The sequence below is a fragment of the Babesia bigemina genome, scaffold Bbigscaff_77273, assembly GCF_000981445.1.
Source record: "Babesia bigemina genome assembly Bbig001, scaffold Bbigscaff_77273".
Classification (NCBI taxonomy): Eukaryota; Apicomplexa; class Aconoidasida; order Piroplasmida; family Babesiidae; genus Babesia; species Babesia bigemina.
Window position 1 is genome coordinate 1 of NW_012237362.1, and position 17,993 is coordinate 17,993.

At 45.3% G+C, this 17,993-nt stretch overlaps 5 protein-coding genes across 5 annotated transcripts; 1 reads left to right on the top strand and 4 right to left on the bottom strand.

Annotated features, from left to right (window-relative positions):
- Positions 1-3,639, bottom strand: BBBOND_0006100 (hypothetical protein, conserved; the record flags this gene model as incomplete). Its single annotated transcript, XM_012915436.1, has 1 exon — positions 1-3,639. A coding segment is annotated over one exon (3,639 nt), but the record flags the coding sequence as incomplete, so codon positions are not given.
- A 280-nt stretch (positions 3,640-3,919) lies between these two features.
- Positions 3,920-4,114, top strand: BBBOND_0006110 (hypothetical protein, conserved; the record flags this gene model as incomplete). The annotated part of the gene is made up of 1 exon (XM_012915437.1): positions 3,920-4,114. The coding sequence occupies one exon, from the start codon at positions 3,920-3,922 to the stop codon at positions 4,112-4,114; it is 195 nt and encodes a 64-aa protein (XP_012770891.1).
- Positions 4,115-5,191: 1,077 nt separating this feature from the next.
- BBBOND_0006120 (hypothetical protein, conserved) lies at positions 5,192-5,473 on the bottom strand (the record flags this gene model as incomplete). Its single annotated transcript, XM_012915438.1, has 1 exon — positions 5,192-5,473. One exon carries the CDS (start codon positions 5,471-5,473, stop codon positions 5,192-5,194), a length of 282 nt encoding a protein of 93 aa, XP_012770892.1.
- Positions 5,474-5,735: 262 nt separating this feature from the next.
- On the bottom strand, positions 5,736-11,344 carry BBBOND_0006130 (hypothetical protein, conserved; the record flags this gene model as incomplete). The annotated part of the gene is made up of 2 exons (XM_012915439.1): positions 5,736-11,163; positions 11,271-11,344. The coding sequence occupies 2 exons, from the start codon at positions 11,342-11,344 to the stop codon at positions 5,736-5,738; spliced, it is 5,502 nt and encodes a 1,833-aa protein (XP_012770893.1).
- Positions 11,345-13,132: 1,788 nt separating this feature from the next.
- BBBOND_0006140 (hypothetical protein, conserved) lies at positions 13,133-17,854 on the bottom strand (the record flags this gene model as incomplete). The annotated part of the gene is made up of 1 exon (XM_012915440.1): positions 13,133-17,854. One exon carries the CDS (start codon positions 17,852-17,854, stop codon positions 13,133-13,135), a length of 4,722 nt encoding a protein of 1,573 aa, XP_012770894.1.
- Between the last annotated feature and the right edge of the window lie 139 nt (positions 17,855-17,993).

The window sequence follows — 17,993 nt, forward strand, 5'->3', positions numbered from 1 at the left end:
AAATCTCAGTGGCGGGTACAACCTGCTTAGGACATCCAGTAGCATCTGGAGGCAATCTTCGCCCTTGGATGGGTAGTGAAAGTTAAGCGAATTGGCGCAGTAGTCGACGGCGTACATGGTATGAGCATTTCCGTAACCGACGATTCTGGTCAGAACGTCATATGACTTTGAGCACAAACGCATCACCGCTTTCCGTGTATCATCATATAACATGTTGTTTGGATGCGCTGGGAGGAAGTCATCTCTCATGTCTGTAACAGTTATCTCAAACCCGTCGAGATCTGCTGCGACCTGTTTATTTGGATCCTCAAATAATTCACTCACAGCATCACGCAGAACTTCTTCATAAACGGAACTGCATGGAAGCCCTGACAGCCAACAAAGTATTTCGAACACGTTACATGGCCGCTTCTTGGCAGCAAACGTTGAGACGTGACAGACTTGATAGTAATCGTTAAGGTGCTCGTTCAGCATCTGAAGCGCAAGTTTGGTGTCTTTATCTGTGTGGTATATATGCTTGTAATCGTCGCTAATCAGAAGCTTTTTGATTTTTGTGGCAGCAACGTTCTTATCTAACTCCCCCTTTTGCTTCTCTTTGACGGAGACATCATAGCCTTGATGGTAAAAGAACATTCCAACATCTGTGTTTTTGTTAATTTTCTGAAATCTCTGTTCCGTATAACAATACTTCTTCAGAACTTTAAAGGCAATGTGCAAGTTAGAGACAACAGTCAAACAGACCTTAGACAGCTTTTCACCGTAAGGCGTTAATTTTTCGTTTTGACCAGAATTTTTACCAGCATCATTTTTAACAAGTGGATTTAACGTAAAATTGATTAATGTTCCATCATCATACCCGTTCACATACACCCGCTCCATCTCCTTGACAAGCCCCTGCAGCCCCGATCTTACCGCATCGAGCAGCTCCGGGTGCCGGGGGTTGGCGAAGGCGGAGGGGGAGAGAGCGGTGAGGGAGGAGGTGAGGTGATCACGCAATTTAACAAATTCATTATCGTAATTATACTTTTTAGTATTTTTTTGAAGATGTCCAAGTAAATTGTCGAAGTCACTTTTGATTTTGGTTAGCTGGTTGGCTGGGTCGGTGGGTGACTGATTGGTTGGAGGTTTGGGTGACAGTTTGCTTTGAGGATTGACTTGTCCGTCAATATGATCGTGAATTGCTTGGTAATACGATTTGAGATTGGTTGAAATATCTCGGAATATTTGGGCGGCAGTCTTACCACCCGGAGCTGGAGGCGTTACAAGACCACTAATTGTATCAAGCGTACCTTTTTGCCCATTCATCTGCTTCATCATCCCCTTCAATCCGCTTTCCAAATCCTTTGCAATAATCTCACCAATCTTCGCATTCTCCCTCTCAACCAACGCCTGCAGCTTCTGGAGCGCGAAGGCCTTGGACTTGGCGAAGTGGGAGAGGGCGGATTTCTTGATGTTGTTTTGGGAGGTGGCGGAGGCTGACATATAAGCTTCATGAACCTCTTGTGCAGCTTGCTTGGACGCGATTAGAGCGTTTTGTAAGTCTGCTAGGAGTTGAGATACAAATTCACTGACGGCATGTTCGACATTCGTATAGGCTTCATGGTACGTGGCAGCGAGTGATTTTATACCTGCTGTTAATGCGTCATCCGTTTCCCTAACTGCGACACCGATGAGATAAATTTCGCCATGGATTCTTCCTTTAAGCTGTTCCATGCTGTCATCCGTTTTCTTTATCTCACCATCCACGAATCCGGGAACTTTTTTGAGTTCAGCGATTTCACTGTCTATTATGTTCACTGCCTCCTGGATTTCATTCTTAGAAATGTTGAATATCTGCATCATTTTTGCCACATCGATATCCGTTCTACTATTCTTACGCATCTCAAATCGTTCAAGCGATGCATTAACCGCTGCCTCTGCAGCTCCCCTAATTAAATTATCGGCGATATCTCTGAAAGTATAAATTGCGGGGTTAACTGCAGACATTTCAGTATCTACATCCTCGATGAGCTGCGCTAGCGAGTCTTGTTTGGGTTTACTTGCTGTGCCGCCATTACCGTATACCGCATCTTTTAATGCAACAAGAGTTTCAAGTTTTGATACAGCGGTTTTCAAGGCGGGGTCATTGGATGAAGACTCAACGTATTTATGCGCTTCACTGATGGCGCGCGTGAGTTCTTCGCTGAGAGCGTTGATGGAAGTTCCAGCTTGCTCTACAGCAGATTTGAGTTGACGTGCGTTGGTTACAACTCCTCCGCTGCCAGGAGCGGTAACAGATTTGTACCTATCTGTAACCGTCCTAATGGCATTGTTCAACTCTTCGACTAGCTGAGTGACATCTTGAGTATTACGTGACGTAAATGGCTGCTGACTTGTTGGGTCACTTATCTTACCAATTTTTTCCAGTTTTTTAAGCTGTTCATTTAACGAAGTTGAATGTTTCGACAAGCTATCTTTGAAGCCACTCAACTTAGCATCCTGAAGCGCTTGCGCTAGATTCTCGAATTGACTTCTAAAACATCGTCTGTATAGGTTCTTAAGATGACCGGTTTTCGACAATATTGGGCTTGTTGTCTCACCAGCAAGCTTTTGCTTTGCATCTTCAAGAGCCTTCAACTGTTTACCGATGAGACCTGTACTCTCATTCGTATCCTTGCTATCCGTAATTTGCTTTGTAAGTACACTTATTTGTGTTCTCAACTTGGTTAACCCATTCCGTACATCTTCCTCAATGCCTCTGACCTTCGATTGAACAATGCTGAATTGAGTAGCAATCGTTGACTTTTCGTCGGCGAAGTTTTTAATCAGCATTTTTACGTCATTTAAACAGCCACAAATCTGTTTTCTGTAACTTGGGTCGAAATCTTTATCCACCAAATTCTGTGCGTCATGCAATGTTTTTCTAATGCCTACGAAGCGTACCTTTTTCTCACTTTCCAGATCGCCAATTTTTTGCAGTATATCTGAGAACTGAGCGAACAGTGTGTTCCGAACTTTCTGAATCTCATCCTGTATGCTTTCTTCCAACCTCTTCTCTTCGTTCGTCAAGAACCTCATTAGGCCCGTCTCATTATCATTGATTCTATTATCAACCATTTCATTCAACGATTGAAATTCACTGTCCACATTCCAGCATACTCTCTGAAGTCCGTAAACGTCGGTAACAGCATTTTCACTGTAGCCCTCCGCGGCTTGTTGGATACGATTGACGTGCTGCTCTAACTTTGATTTTAAATTTTTGTCCAAAGTTTTAATCGCATCACATGATTTAGTACACAGAGGAAGAAGTCTCTGTACGTGGTCAAGCCACTGGAACAGAGAAGACACAACACCATCATTAAACTCAACACCATTCATACGCTTAATTGTCTCAATTAGTTTTGGTATTTTATTATTATCGTTGTCACCGTTTTTCAACAATTCAAGTATTGGATTTTTAACTTCATTATTCTTTTTTTCCACCTCCCCCAACCACCTCTCAATCCCCTGCTTGACCGGGTCAATCACAGCCTCCAAACCTATTTTGCCTTTATTAAGATTTTCATTTAATTTAGTTACTGCGTTTTCTAATGTGTTTTTATAAGGTGATAAGTTTGAATTTTCTTTTACTTCACTAATTATTTCATACAAAAATCCCATCACCGCATCACAGAGCCTATCCAAGTCAGAGTACACAATCCCCTCTCCAGTGTAGCCTTTGGAAGCAGAGTTGAAGCCGAGGAAAGTCTCGAGGCCATCACACAAATGTGTTAAAATATTATTATTTTCACTAGTTTTATTAAGTGATTCAGCAAATTCAGCAAGCTTATGCACAGTCTGCAAAGCAGACAACTTGGACTGACAGTCAGATAAACGCTTGGAATCTTCTTCAGTTAGAGGATTATTTTGGCTAGTTTGCTTAGTTTCAAGAGACTTTTTAATGTTGTTAACACGTTCAATTTCATTTTTAATTTTCTCACTAAGGGACGAGTTGGCAGACACAGTAGGCTTAGCAGGCAAAGGAGCCGAGGCGCCAGACGAGGCGACAGTAGAAGAAGTAAGGGAAGTGAAGGGTGACAAGTCACAAGTTATTATTGTGGTTTATAAAAATCATAGCGGTATTATGGCGAGGTGATTAGAGGGATGTAGAGTGGATAAGGGAGCGATGTGGAGTGGGTTAGGGAGCGATGTAGAGTGGAGTAAGGGGCGATGTAGAGTGGATTAGGGAGCGATGTAGAGTGGATTAGGGAGCGATGTAGAGTGGAGTAAGGGGCGATGTAGAGTGGGTTAGGGAGCGATGTAGAGTGGAGTAAGGGGCGATGTAGAGTGGATTAGGGAGCGATGTAGAGTGGGTTAGGGAGCGATGAGGAGTGGGTTAGGGACGATGTAGAGTGGATAAAGGGGTGATGTAGAGTGGATAAGGGGCGATGTGGAGTGGGCAAAGGGCGATGTGGAGTGGGTAAAGGGGCGATGTAGAGTGGGTTAGGGAGCGATGTAGAGTGGGTTAGGGAGCGATGTAGAGTGGGTTAGGGAGCGATGTAGAGTGGGTTAGGGGCGATGAGGAGTGGATAGAGGGGCGATGTAGAGTGGATAAAGGAGCGATGAAGGGTGGATAAATAGGCGATGTAGAGTGGGTAAAGGGGCGATGTAGAGTGGATAAAGGGGCGATGTAGAGTGGATTAGGGAGCGATGTAGAGTGGGTTAGGGAGCGATGTAGAGTGGGTAAGGGGCGATGTAGAGTGGGTTAAGGGGCGATGTAGAGTGGGTTAGGGGCGATGTAGAGTGGGTTAAGGGGCGATGTAGAGTGGGTTAGGGAGCGATGTAGAGTGGGTTAGGGAGCGATGTGGAGTGGGTTAAGGGGCGATGTGGAGTGGGTAATAATCACCACTTACGTCAGGTGCTTGGTCACCATGTCATCGCTGCCGTAAGCATGTCATCGCTGCCGTAACCATGTCATCGCTGTTGTAACCATGTCATCGCTGCCGTGTCCATGTCATCGCTGCCGTGACCAGTCATCGCTGCCGTGACCATGTCATCGCTGCCGTGACCATGTCATCGCTGCCGTAAGCATGTCATCGCTGCCGTGACCATGTCATCGCTGCCGTGACCATGTCATCGCTGCCGTGACCATGTCATCGCTGCCGTGACCATGTCATCGCTGCCGTGACCATGTCATCGCTGCCGTGACCATGTCATCGCTGCCGTGACCATGTCACCGCTGCCGTGAACTCAACTTGGTCAGCACTTTGGTCAGCACATTGGTCAGCACTTTGGTCATGTCCTTGGTCAGCACATTGGTCAACACTTTGGGCACCACTCTGGTCATGGCATTGGTCAGCACTCTGGTCATGGCATTGGTCAACACTTTGGTCAGCACGTTGGTCACCAATTTGTTCATGGCATTGGTCAACACTTTGGTCAGCACTTTGGTCACCACCTTGGTCAGCACTTTGGTCATGGCATTGGTCAGCACATAGGTCAGCACTTTGGTCATGGCATTGGTCAGCACGTAGGTCACCACTTTGGTCATGGCATTGGTCAGCACATAGGTCACCACTTTGGTCATGGCATTGGTCAGCACATAGGTCACCACTTTGGTCAACACTTTGGGCAGCACATAAGTCACCACTTTAGTTAACTATTACACAATCACATACAACAATTAATGAGTGATGCAACACATTAGACAACAATTAGTTGTATAGGTGAGTAGGTGATATGCTAGGTGAGTGTAGATGGTGAACACGTGAGTACGATTACGGTTGCAGATAAAACACTCTGTTAAGTTTGTTAACGCGTCCAGCAGCAAGGAGTGATTGAGCAGCGATGCGATGTGATGAGGGACTATGCAAATGCGATTTGATGTGGAGCAGGTCGAGGCGGATGACCATGATGTGGAGGAGGTACAGGAGAGAGAGGAGCCAGAGGGCTAGGACAAGGTAGGAGAAGGGTTCACGGATCTTCCATAAGAAGTTGTCGCACTCATCGAACAGTTTTGTGAAGTAATCAGATTTGATGACGTTTTCGAGTTGACTGAAAAAAGCGGAACAATAGTTGCTATTCAGTTCCAGTTTTTTGGCAGAGCCATAGGTGAAGCCATATTTGTAAAATGTTGGCGACGTTCCTCTACACCTTACGATAGATATGCATTGGCAATACTGTTCAGTACGTTCGTCATCCTTCTTGTCAGCGTGACCATGCTTACCACGTTTGCATTTGTCTGCGCGGAGACATCTGTGGCATCCCCAATCTTGACAGAATATGTTTTGGAAAGCGTCACGTAGACTTTCTAGATATTGATGGAATACCCATGGGAGGTATACGACCCATGTGACGTATGTGTCAACATGCTTCTTTACAAAATACGTATACGATTCGGGGCATAGTGAAGCTAAATAAGGGGCGCAGTAAACTTTGTTACGTGAGCATATTGTATTCATGGACAAGCTTGGCAAAATTGAATTTTTGGAATCATCATGCTGACTCGTATGACTTTCATGACTATAACCATAGGTTTTGCGAAGACATTCGATGAGGTCACGACTACTGTATAGATTGACGGATTGCTTATTCATAGAGGATTCTACCCATGAGCGCAGCAAATGTTTCCCATTAGCATACCAACCGTCAACAAATGATAAGGCAAATTGGAAGTGTTCGGGCAGAGTAGACGGTGGCCTGGGTACAAGGGCGAAAAGACACGCAATGTCATCAAAGTTAAGGAACTTGTCGATAATTTCACATAAATCTTTACCAGTTTTGGTAGATCCGGAAAACGCTCTAAAGCCTAATGGAGTGAGGCAAGGCATAGCGCGGCTACTTGGTGAGCACGTTTTACATTCGGCTTTACAACCGACAGAAATGAGTTGGTGAGGAAGATGACCTGGCAAACAGTCATTCAAATAGCTCATTAAAGCAGAAGTAGGTTGGCAGTTTACTTGGCAATTTGGTTGGCACGTAGGTTTACACTTAGCTTGGCACGTTGGTTGGCACATAGTTTCGTCCGTTGCTTTCTTGTTACAGTGCGATTTGGTCGTTGGGATGGCCATGCCATACTGACACTCACGCCAGCCGTAATATTCGTCGCTACGTTTACATTGCCTACACAAGAATCTAAATACGGCGAACACTCTACGGAGTATGTCAAGGAGTATATCAAGGCACTCGTCGCCGGATGTGGGATACTTCAACCTCAGTGTATTATTAGAGAACTCGCAGGCGTACATGGTTTGTGCGTTACCAGTGCCGAGGATTTCGGTTAACACGTCGTATGAAGTTGCAGATATGTGCGTTACTATTGCGTTGACTTTGCTTAATGTTATTCTACTTGGGTATGCTGGCAGCGAAATGGATGATGGGCTAACGATGGAAACCTCTGGACCAACTTCCGATACTGTTTCAACGCTTAATTCGATTTCGTCAGATTCTGATCGCGTGTTCGCTAATGTCAATCTCTTTTGGCTCTCTTCCGTTTCCTTGTCTCTTTTTTCCTTCTCTTGCTTCTCTTCTTCAGGATCGACCAATATTCCAGTCATAGTACTGCCCATCAGCGACGAACGTACGCGATTATGCGTTAGGCCTGAAAGCCAACATAGCATTTCGAAAATGCTGCAGGGGTATCTGGTTGAGTCCCAAGTGGCAATGTGCCACACGTCGTTGTACGTCTCGAGATATTCGTACGCCAATTCAAGCGCATGTTTGGTGTCGTCACTACTGTCGAACACCCATTGGAATTTACCGACCAGTCTACCGTAAATCTGTTGACCGGTGCAGTCAGACTTGTTCCTTAAGTGCCCCTCGTGTGAATCCGATTCCTGGGACACGTTGTAACCACACCTCTCGAAGAACTTGCCAAGAGCATTTGTTTTTTTGTACGTCTTATCTACAACAGATACATTAATTTGTCTCCCATTCCATTCCTCTCCGCTCTTACACTTTACCCTCAACTCGCCGAGATCCTGCATCCAAATAGGCAAGCAGCTAAAAAACACTTTACCGCACTTCAATGCATCTCCAGTTAGCTCTTCTTTTCTATCTTTACCAACCTGCTTCACCCAATTAATTTGTTTCCCCTCATACCCGTTCACATACATCCTCTCCAGCTCGCCGACGAACTGCTCCAGGCTTCGGGGAAAGGCGTCGAGCACGGGGTAGGATGCGTTGCCGAAGTGCGAGGAATTGAAGGTGGAAACGTTGGTCTTGAGCGTTTCTAGCATCCCGGGCACCTGGTGGTCGATGTGTTTCTCAGTGCTGATGTGGGTGAGGAGATCGGTGAGGTTCGTGCGGATGGTGGAGATACGGTTGGGATAGTCACCGATGACCTTAGGGTGGGAGGCGAAAACCTGTTTGAGGTCCTTATTGAGGTAATCGAAGATGTGATCTGAATAGGTTTTGAAATTGTCGGTTAGTGCTCTCACTTTGTCTCCATGTTCATTTCTTTCAATAGCGTCCTTCACTGGGTCGAGCAGATTGGACTTCTGTGTTTTAGGAGGGAGATGCTTCGGACGCTCCTTATAACCAGCCGCGTAATCGTCGACAGAATCCCCGCTCAGCGTCTTGAGGAAGCCTTTCAGGCCGGTGTTGAGGTCCTTGTTGACGGTGCAGGAGATGATCTTGAGCTGAGTGGAGAGGAGGGTCTTGAGGGCGGAGAGGTGGGCGGTTTCCTGACGAGCGAAAAGTTTTCGAATCTCGATGGTTACGGCTTCGAAGGCCTTTTCAACGGCAGCGATGAGATTTTGTTTGAGGTTATAGATGGATTTCTGGAAGGTCTCTCTGCACGTCTCTACTGCTGTAAATACAGCATTGATGATCTTATCTAATGCATCATCGGCTTCAAAAATCATCCGGTTAATGTAACGTAGATTATTTTGGTTACTTTCTCTAAGCTCATCCATGAGTCGCTCACTCTCATCTTTTGTCGTTTGTATTTTACCAACTGCATCATTCCTTGTTACGTCGTATAGCCTTCCAAGCTCGGTGTGAATGTTGTTCAGCTTCTGGTCGATTTGACCGTCATTGCCACTCTTTATAAATCCCTCCAGTTTTGTTATACTTGAACTTAGTGCCGACACATTCTGGCCAAGCTGCGTATGACTAAACCTATCATTGTCAACTTCGTCATGAGCGTCTTGAACATTTTTTACAGCGGTATTTATAGCTGTTCTGGTGGCCTCTGTAATCTGTGAGACGGCATCACGGTTGAAGCCTTCAATGGCATCAGGAAGCGATGATATGGCATTTGAAAGCTTATTCGTCACCTTATATTTGAATGTATTTTCGAGGATACTATCAACTTCATATTTCACACGATTAATGGCCTCATCAACTGAGTCGGCAAGTCCTTTGGTGAAGGCTTTTCCAACCGCTCGGCCAAGCTTAGTGTCAAGCATTTTAACCGTAGAAATTGCAGCGTCTAAATTTGTTTGTATTTTAGATTTTTGCATTATAGACTCGATTTCTTCGGCAACTTGTCTGATTATTGCAGCCAGTTCAACGAAGAATATATCGATGGCAAGTTTGAGATGTTGTTTAGGTTCAGATTCTGATGTAGTAGTACGTAACTCCTTTTCAACGCTATCTCTGAGTGCTTCAGCCTTGCTTAGATCCATCTCTGCTGCAACATTCTTTAGGTAATCCTTAATCTCATTTAAATTTGCGTTTATGGTTTTTTGCTGACCATCCGGTTTCTTACCCTTTACGTTTCTGAGAAGTTCATTGATTTGATTCTTGATAGCACCATTGACTGCGTTCATTTTATCCGTCGTATCACCGACCGTCAATTTCACGCTGTGATGATTAACATATCCACCGATATATCCCTGCACATGGCCATTTTTTTCATAGATACCATTTACCCAGATATCAATCATTCCTCCCTTCAGCATTAACCTGTCACCGACACCTTTAGCATATTCTCCCACCGCCTTAATAATTCCTTCTAAGCCTATGTTTGAACTTTTTATTTTGAGAATATCCAATTTGATGTTGTCAAGAATCTTACTAATTGTTTTTTCATCTTCTCCTTTTGCTGTAGCAAATTCGTCGTAAAGCTTACCAATCGCCGCTTTAACTTCACCAGTCAGTTTGGTCAGAGGAGTTTTGATGTTTTCAGTAAACATAGTCCCGAGTTTACTCTCTGCCGTGGCAATCGTGCCACTAGGGCCAGTAGTTTGGCTATTAAGCCTATCCTTTGCTTGACGAAGCGCCGTCAAGGCATTTTTAACCAAACTACTATTTGCATCATCAGTAACTTGGCTCTCAAGATCACTTATGCCTTGCTTCAGATCCTCCAGATTTTTCTTTAAACCATCCTTCACTGACTGCACAAAACTTCCCGAAAGCGCTGCCAGTGTCTCCTGTGCGCTGCTCACCAAAATGTTTAGCTCCGCTTTCTTATCGGATAATGATTGGTGAACTTCGCTAACCTGTGTTCTTATATCTTCAAACTTCTTGACTATTTCATCGCGATATTTCACATCATATGTGCTTACCAACTCCGTGGTTGTCTGCACTGCATTTCTAATCTGTGCAATGTGTTCCTTCTTAGTCTTATACAATAGTTCAACCTTATCCAAAATTTCGTTAAATTCAGTAGTCATTTTTGCATGGACGGTTGCTGATTCATTATCAATATGGGTAAGTACATTATCTCTTTGATTCACCAACGTGTCATCCACAGTTCTCACTTGACCATTGAAAATTTCGTTTAGAGAACTCTCCTTCAACATCATAACCGCCGTTTTGATAGCCTTAATTTCACGCATCACATCACGTTTCAATGTACTATCTAACATATTAACATATTGGTTTTCAGTGTTATTAACGTCCAGCTCGATGGACTGTAGCGTCTCCGTCCACTTGGTCAACTGGGTCTCCAGCTTCTCACCCGCAGAACCTGCAACATTTTTAGTGTATTTACCTGCTATGTTGTTTTTCAACTCACCTAGAAACTCTGTTACGTTGCTTGCTTTTTTGCGGTATTCTAATTCATACCCCTCCAACCACCCCTTCACCGCGCCGACAGCCTCCGCAAGCCCATTACGCCCGGAGCCAATTTTAGTATTTACCTCATCTAGTACTTCATTAAGCTTCTTTTCAAGATGTTTATCATAAGTTGTCACTTCATTTTCGTTTTTCACCGCACCAAGCACACCACTCAAAAATCCCATCACTGCATCACACAGCCTATCCAAGTCAGAGTACACAATCCCCTGGCCAGTGTAGCCTTTGGTGTCAGCGTTGAAGCCGAGGAAGGTTTCGAGGCCATCACAAAAGTTATTAAGGATGTTAACAGAGTTATTATTTGAGGTATTTTTAGGGTTTTAAATTTTGTCAAATTTCTTGCTAAGCTCCCTGAGCGGCACATGGTCAGGGCAGTGGCAAGAGGTGGAAGAGGGGAAGTGATGGGTGACAAGGGACAAGTTATTGCTATGGTTAATAGAGGTCATAGCGGTAATAAGGCGAAGTAATTCGAAGGATGTAGAGTGGATTAGGGAGCGATGTAGAGTGGGTTAGGGAGCGATGTAGAGTGGATGAAGGGGCGATGTATAGTGGATAAAGGGGCGATGTAGAGTGGATAAAGGGGCGATGTAGAGTGGGTTAGAGAGCGATGTAGAGTGGGTTAGGGAGCGATGTAGAGTGGGTTAAGGGGCGATGTAGAGTGGATTAAGGGGCGATGTGGAGTGGGTAAGGGAGCGATGTAGAGTGGATAAAGGGGCGATGTAGAGTGGGTTAAGGGGCGATGTAGAGTGGGTTAGGGAGCGATGTAGAGTGGATAAAGGGGCGATGTAGAGTGGGTTAGGGAGCGATGTGGAGTGGGTTAAGGGGCGATGTGGAGTGGGTAATAATCACCACTTACGTCAGGTGCTTGGTCACCATGTCATCGCTGCCGTAAGCATGTCATCGCTGCCGTAACCATGTCATCGCTGTTGTAACCATGTCATCGCTGCCGTGTCCATGTCATCGCTGCCGTAGCCATTCCATCGCTGCCGTGACCATGTCATCGCTGCCGTGACCATGTCATCGCTGCCGTGACCATGTCATCGCTGCCGTGACCATGACATCGCTGCCGTGACCATTTCATCGCTGCCGTGACCATGTCATCGCTGCCGTAGCCATTCCATCGCTGCCGTGACCATGTCATCGCTGCCGTGACTATGTCATCGCTGCCGTGACCATGTCATCGCTGCCGTAGCCATTCCATCGCTGCCGTGACCATTTCATCGCTGCCGTGACCATGTCATCGCTGCCGTAGCCATTCCATCGCTGCCGTAGCCATTCCATCGCTGCCGTGACCATGTCATCGCTGCCGTAGCCATTCCATCGCTGCCGTGACCATTTCATCGCTGCCGTGACCATGTCATCGCTGCCGTGACCATGTCATCGCTGCCGTGTCCATGTCATCGCTGCCGTAACCATGTCATCGCTGCCGTGTCCATGTCATCGCTGCCGTGTCCATGTCATCGCTGCCGTAACCATTTCATCGCTGCCGTGACCATGTCATCGCTGCCGTGACCATGTCATCGCTGCCGTAACCATTTCATCGCTGCCGTGACCATGTCATCGCTGCCGTGACCATGTCATCGCTGCCGTGACCATCTCATCGCTGCCGTGACCATGCCATCGCTGCCGTAACCATGTCATCGCTGCCGTGACCATCTCATCGCTGCCGTGACCATGTCATCGCTGCCGTGACCATCTCATCGCTGCCGTGACCATGCCATCGCTGCCGTAACCTTAACTTGGTCACCACTTTGGTCAGCACTTTGTCTGTGTGCTTGCTTAGCACTTTGCCTGGTTGCTTGCTTACCACTTTGCCTGGTTGCTAGCTTAGCACTTTGCCTGGGTGCTAGCTTAGCACTTTGCCTGTTTGCTAGCTTAGCACTTTGCCTGGGTGCTAGCTTACCACTTTGCCTGGGTTCCAGCTTACCACTTTGCCTGGGTTCCAGCTTAGCACTTTGCCTGGTTGCCAGCTTACCACTTTGCCTGGTTGCTAGGTTAACACGTTGCATTGTCGTTTAGTCATCACCTAATTCAAACGCTATCTAGTTCACCGGTTACCCCTTGAGTAATTCAAAACATTAGACTACGTTTGTCGGTTAGGTGAGTAGGTGAGTAGTTACGTGAGTTGTGTGAATTACAAATGTGACGATGATCACGGTTGTAGATACGATATCTTGGCAAGCCTTCCGACTTGCGCTGCAGCCAACAATGACTGCGCCGTTATCTTGTGCGACGACGGTATCCTCAGGTGTGACTTGATATGCAGCACATCCAGTCTGCCAACCATTACGCAGATGAGGTAGAAGAGGGATAGTGACCAGAGGGCGACATTGAGCCATATGAACGGCTGCCTGATGGTGAATATAAATTCGTCGCACTTGTCGAACAGGTCTTTGAAATATTTAGATTTAAGAACGTTGTGTAGTTGTGTACGGAACTCATTGCAAAATCTTCTGGTGGCACCATCTAGAAGCATCTTGGAATTTCCAAACGTGAATCCGTATTGGTATAGTGTAGGCAGCACACCGCGACAACGTGTGAATGCTTTGCACTTGCAGTTGTGGTCAATGCCATGCTTGCCTAGGATGGTAGAAAATCCAGAACATCCAAAGCTTTTACAGTCAATGCTCTGGAAGGCGTCAAGCAGACGGTTGAGATAATTCCAGAAATTCCATGGCAGGTATACGGACCACGAGAGATAAAGGTCAGCGTGTCTGTTGGCGACGTATTTATATGCGTCAGATGATAATGAATAGAGGTATGGAGCGCAGCGGACGTCGAGACCGGAACATGTGTCATCTCTCGTCAATGTTGACAAATCAGATTGATCGGCGTTATGACGATCGGCAGTATGACCGGTTTTGGTAGCTCCGTAAACGTTGCGAAGTGCGTCGGTAATGTCGCTGGGTTGATTGTACAGGCTAATGGATTTGTCTGCGATCGATGATTCAACGGACATTTTAATGCCTTTATTGCCTATCACATTAGTATCATAGCAAGCGTTAACCAAAGCACAAACGAAACCGAAGTGTTCAGGCAACGTGGAAGGAGGTCTGGGGACCAGGCTGAATAGCGCCGTGGTGTGCACGTTGCTTAGCAATTTGCCCAGCACGTTGCATAGGTCTTTACCTAGCTTCGTGCTTCCCGCGAAAGTCGTGAATCCAAGAGGTGTTATACACGGCATGCCGGGAAGGTTCTTCGGGCACGTGTTACATTTCGATGAACATCCAACTGAGGTGACCTGGTGAGGAAGCATCCCCTTGAGTCCATCAGTCAAGTAGAGGTGCAGTGGCGAGGTGCTGGAACAAGTGTGGTCTGGCGATGGATGAACGGACGAATGCTTACCACACTGCCAACACGAAGCTTGAATGCTGTTGCCGTATGTGCACTTGGACCAGCCGTAATATTCGGGTGGTGTACTGCACTGCCTATAAAGAAACTGGACGACTGGCCATAGCTTACGTAGGATGGCAAGCAGCAAGTCTAAGCAAGCGGCTGGGTCAGAAGGGTATTGTAATTTTAGTGTATTATTGTTGAACTCCACACCGTACATTGTGTACGCGTCGCCTGTGCCAACGATAGTGCACAAAACGTCATAAGATTTGGCACATAATAGGTCGAGCGCTGTATGAACTTTGCCGTGTATTACGTTGTTGGGGTAGGCATCTAGTGATTTGGATGCTGGGTCAACCCATGAGACTGACACCTTAAAGTCGGCGGCGTCTGCTCCGTCAGCCTCTAATTCAATGACGTCTCTGTCTGCCTTTTTGTTCTCGTTCTTATTCAGCTCATCTATGATTTCGGGAATCGTAATGTCACGCATTTGTGAATATACGCGGGTATGTGGCAGTCCCGAGAACCAGCAGAGCATTTCGAATACGCTACAAGGCGTCCTAGTTTTAGCGTTGAGAGTCATGTGGCATACGTCGCAATACTGCTCCAAGTGAGTGAGCAGGCAGGCTAGACGATCGACCACATCAAACTTGTCGGTTTTCTTTGTAACATTTGTGCCGAACTTTTTATTCGACTCACAGCCTTTTAGGTGTTCTATGTCCTCGGCAGCTGTAATTGTGCTGCTTAGGTTTTTAAAAATATGAAAACCAAGACTACTCGGTTTATCTTGTAATTCACCGTTCTGCTCGCCTTTTTTGGAAACCTCATATCCCAGCTCATCTAAGAACATTCCAAGCCCAGTGGTGTGATTTATTTGAATTTTTTTCCACGCACTCGCACCGTACTTCTTCAACGTCTCCAGATCGCTGCATAATATGTAAAGCAGGGTGAGGAAAATGTTTGACAACTTTCTTCCGTCATCGGTTAATTTGTCTTTATTATCAACCAATTTACCTAATTTCTCAATCCCCTCCCCTCCATCATACCCGTTCACATACACCCGCTCCATCTGCTCGACAAACCCCTCCAGCCCCTGTTTGACCGCATCGAGCAGCTCCGGGTGCCGGGGGTTGGCGAAGGCGGAGGGGGATAAATCGTTAGTGGCGTTTTTGAGGGTGGTGAGTTTAACGGTGAAAGGATGGTCATAGATGTATTTACGAGTGGAATTATGAGTATGAAGATGTTCAAGTAATTTGTCGAAGTCACCTTTGATTTCGGTTAGCTTGCTGGCTGGGTCGGCGGGCGGGGGGGAGGTTACTGTTTTGGTTGGGTCGGTGACTTGGTCTTTAATATACGTCATAATAGGGTCCATGTAGTCATGTAAATATTTGGAGAATATGAGTAATTCGGTATACATAAGCGGATCGACATACTCACTCATTTTACTACTCATAGCATTTATCATACCTTTAATTCCAGTCGTTTTATCTATGAATATGATCTTTGCTATATCTGATTTTTGCCTATCAACGAATTTCTGGAGCGATTCTAGCTTTGCCATCCTTTGCTCGGAAAATAGACATCGAACTTGGGTGGTGATCTCATTGAAAGCCCTGTCGACGGCGGAAAGAAGCTGAGATCGGAGGACCTTAGCTGATACTTGATTCTTTTCGTGTGATTCTTTGAACATACTTCTGAGATTTCGTACGGCCTCTACTAAAGCTTGATCCGATTGGGATACAATGAATTCCATATCCTTAAGTTTCTCATTAATTTCACCTTTCAACTCATTCATTGTATGTTCCATGGCTTTATGTTTCTGGTTTAGAACACCGTCCTTACCGTTGTCGTCGTTTTCCTTCGTAAGATTATACAGATCATCAATAACTTTTTGGAGACCATTAGCCTCATTTGCAAGCTTCTGCTTAAAAGTGCCACTATCACCCACCGTATCTCCCAACAATGTGACAAATGTATCGATCGGTTGTTTCAATTTCTCCAATGCGTGAGTAATTTTTAACCCGTAATCCGTGGTGAGACTCGACTCTATTGCTACCACATTTCTTATAGCCGCATCCACACTCTTGCCGAGGTTATAATCGGTATGGAGTTTGTCTGTTGTTAACAGCTCAAGTTCTGTTTTAATCTGCGCAGCCTTCGAGTGGAGGGCGGTTAAAATTTCTTTTACGGCAAGCTCCAGCCGGCTTTTATCAGCACGCGAAAAAGGGGTCTGAGTTTGCAACTGGGAATGTAGGCTTCCTGCCATTTCAGCAGTCTGACTTGGATCCACTTTAGCTATGAATGCGGTAAGAAATTTTGAAATGTTATTCAAATTTTTCTCAACGCATCCATTAGAATCAACTGCGTTAGTGGATGCAGCAGATATTTTTGTGATATATTGGCTAATTGCGGATGTCACCCTCGTAGTATACATTATGTTACCATAAGCATTGATGTGACCACTCACCGGTTCCTTTGCACAAATATCTTCCACCCACTTGTTCACCGTAGGTCCGAATCCCATTTTCTCGAACCTATAGGCATACGTTTCAATGTTTTTCGCAATCAATTTTAGATGGCCGGACGTTTGGTTCGTGACACTACTTACAAGTCCGGTAATCTTCCCTTTCAGTTCAACCCAATTAGTATTTAAGTCATTGCCGCCACTTTTTTTTACTCCGTATTCTCCAACGTGTCCTTTCAGAGTCGAAAGCGTCTGCTGGCCGTTTGCTACTAGCTGCATAAGCTGAGATTTGTTTTGTTGTAAAGCCACGTATATTGTATCGACCTCATTTTGAATCTGACGCAAATACCACCGAAGTTTATTTCTATAATCATTGTCAAACCTCTGATGCAAAAACTTCTGAGCATCTTCTAATGATTTATAAATGTTCTGAAAATGCGTCGATCTACTGTGATTTAAACTTCTTATTTCTTCCCAAATTTTCAGATATTCGCTTTCTAAGGTTTTGCTCAACGATGAATATTCCACCTCGATTGATGTTCTCATATTTTTCTTTTCATTTGCCAGTACCGCGTCTACCAACTTAATCTGATTCTTATAGGCGCCCAACTGCGTTGAGTCGCGTAATGCTTTTAAAATTTCCCTTATCGGCCTAGACTCGTTTTTGATCTTATCTCTTAATGCAATATGTAATATATTAATTCGATTGGTTTCAATATCATTCAACGCATTATAAATGCTATGCACAGTGTGGTTCCAAGTCTCTAGCTGCTTCTCCAAGGTTTCGTTCGATCCACTCGCAACTTGTTTATAATATGTACCTGTAGAAACATTAAGACCACTACTTAACTCACCTAATTTGTCAGTAACTGCGGTAGTTAACTCTTCAACCTTGGAATTATATTTCTCCAACCACCTCTTCACCGCGGCGACAGACTCCACAAGCCCAGCACGCCCGGAGCCAATATTATTATTTAACTTGTTAATAACTTTTTCAATGTTTTCATCACTTTTATCGTACGTTTTAACCGCTTCATCATCCTTCACCGCACCAAGCACACCACTCAAAAATCCCATCACCGCGTCACACAGCCTGTCCAAGTCGGAGTACACTATCCCAGTGCCGTCGTAGCCTTTGGAGTCAGAGTTGAAGCCGAGGAATTTCTCGAGGCCGTCACATAAATGCGTTAAAATATCATTATTATTAGTTAAAGTA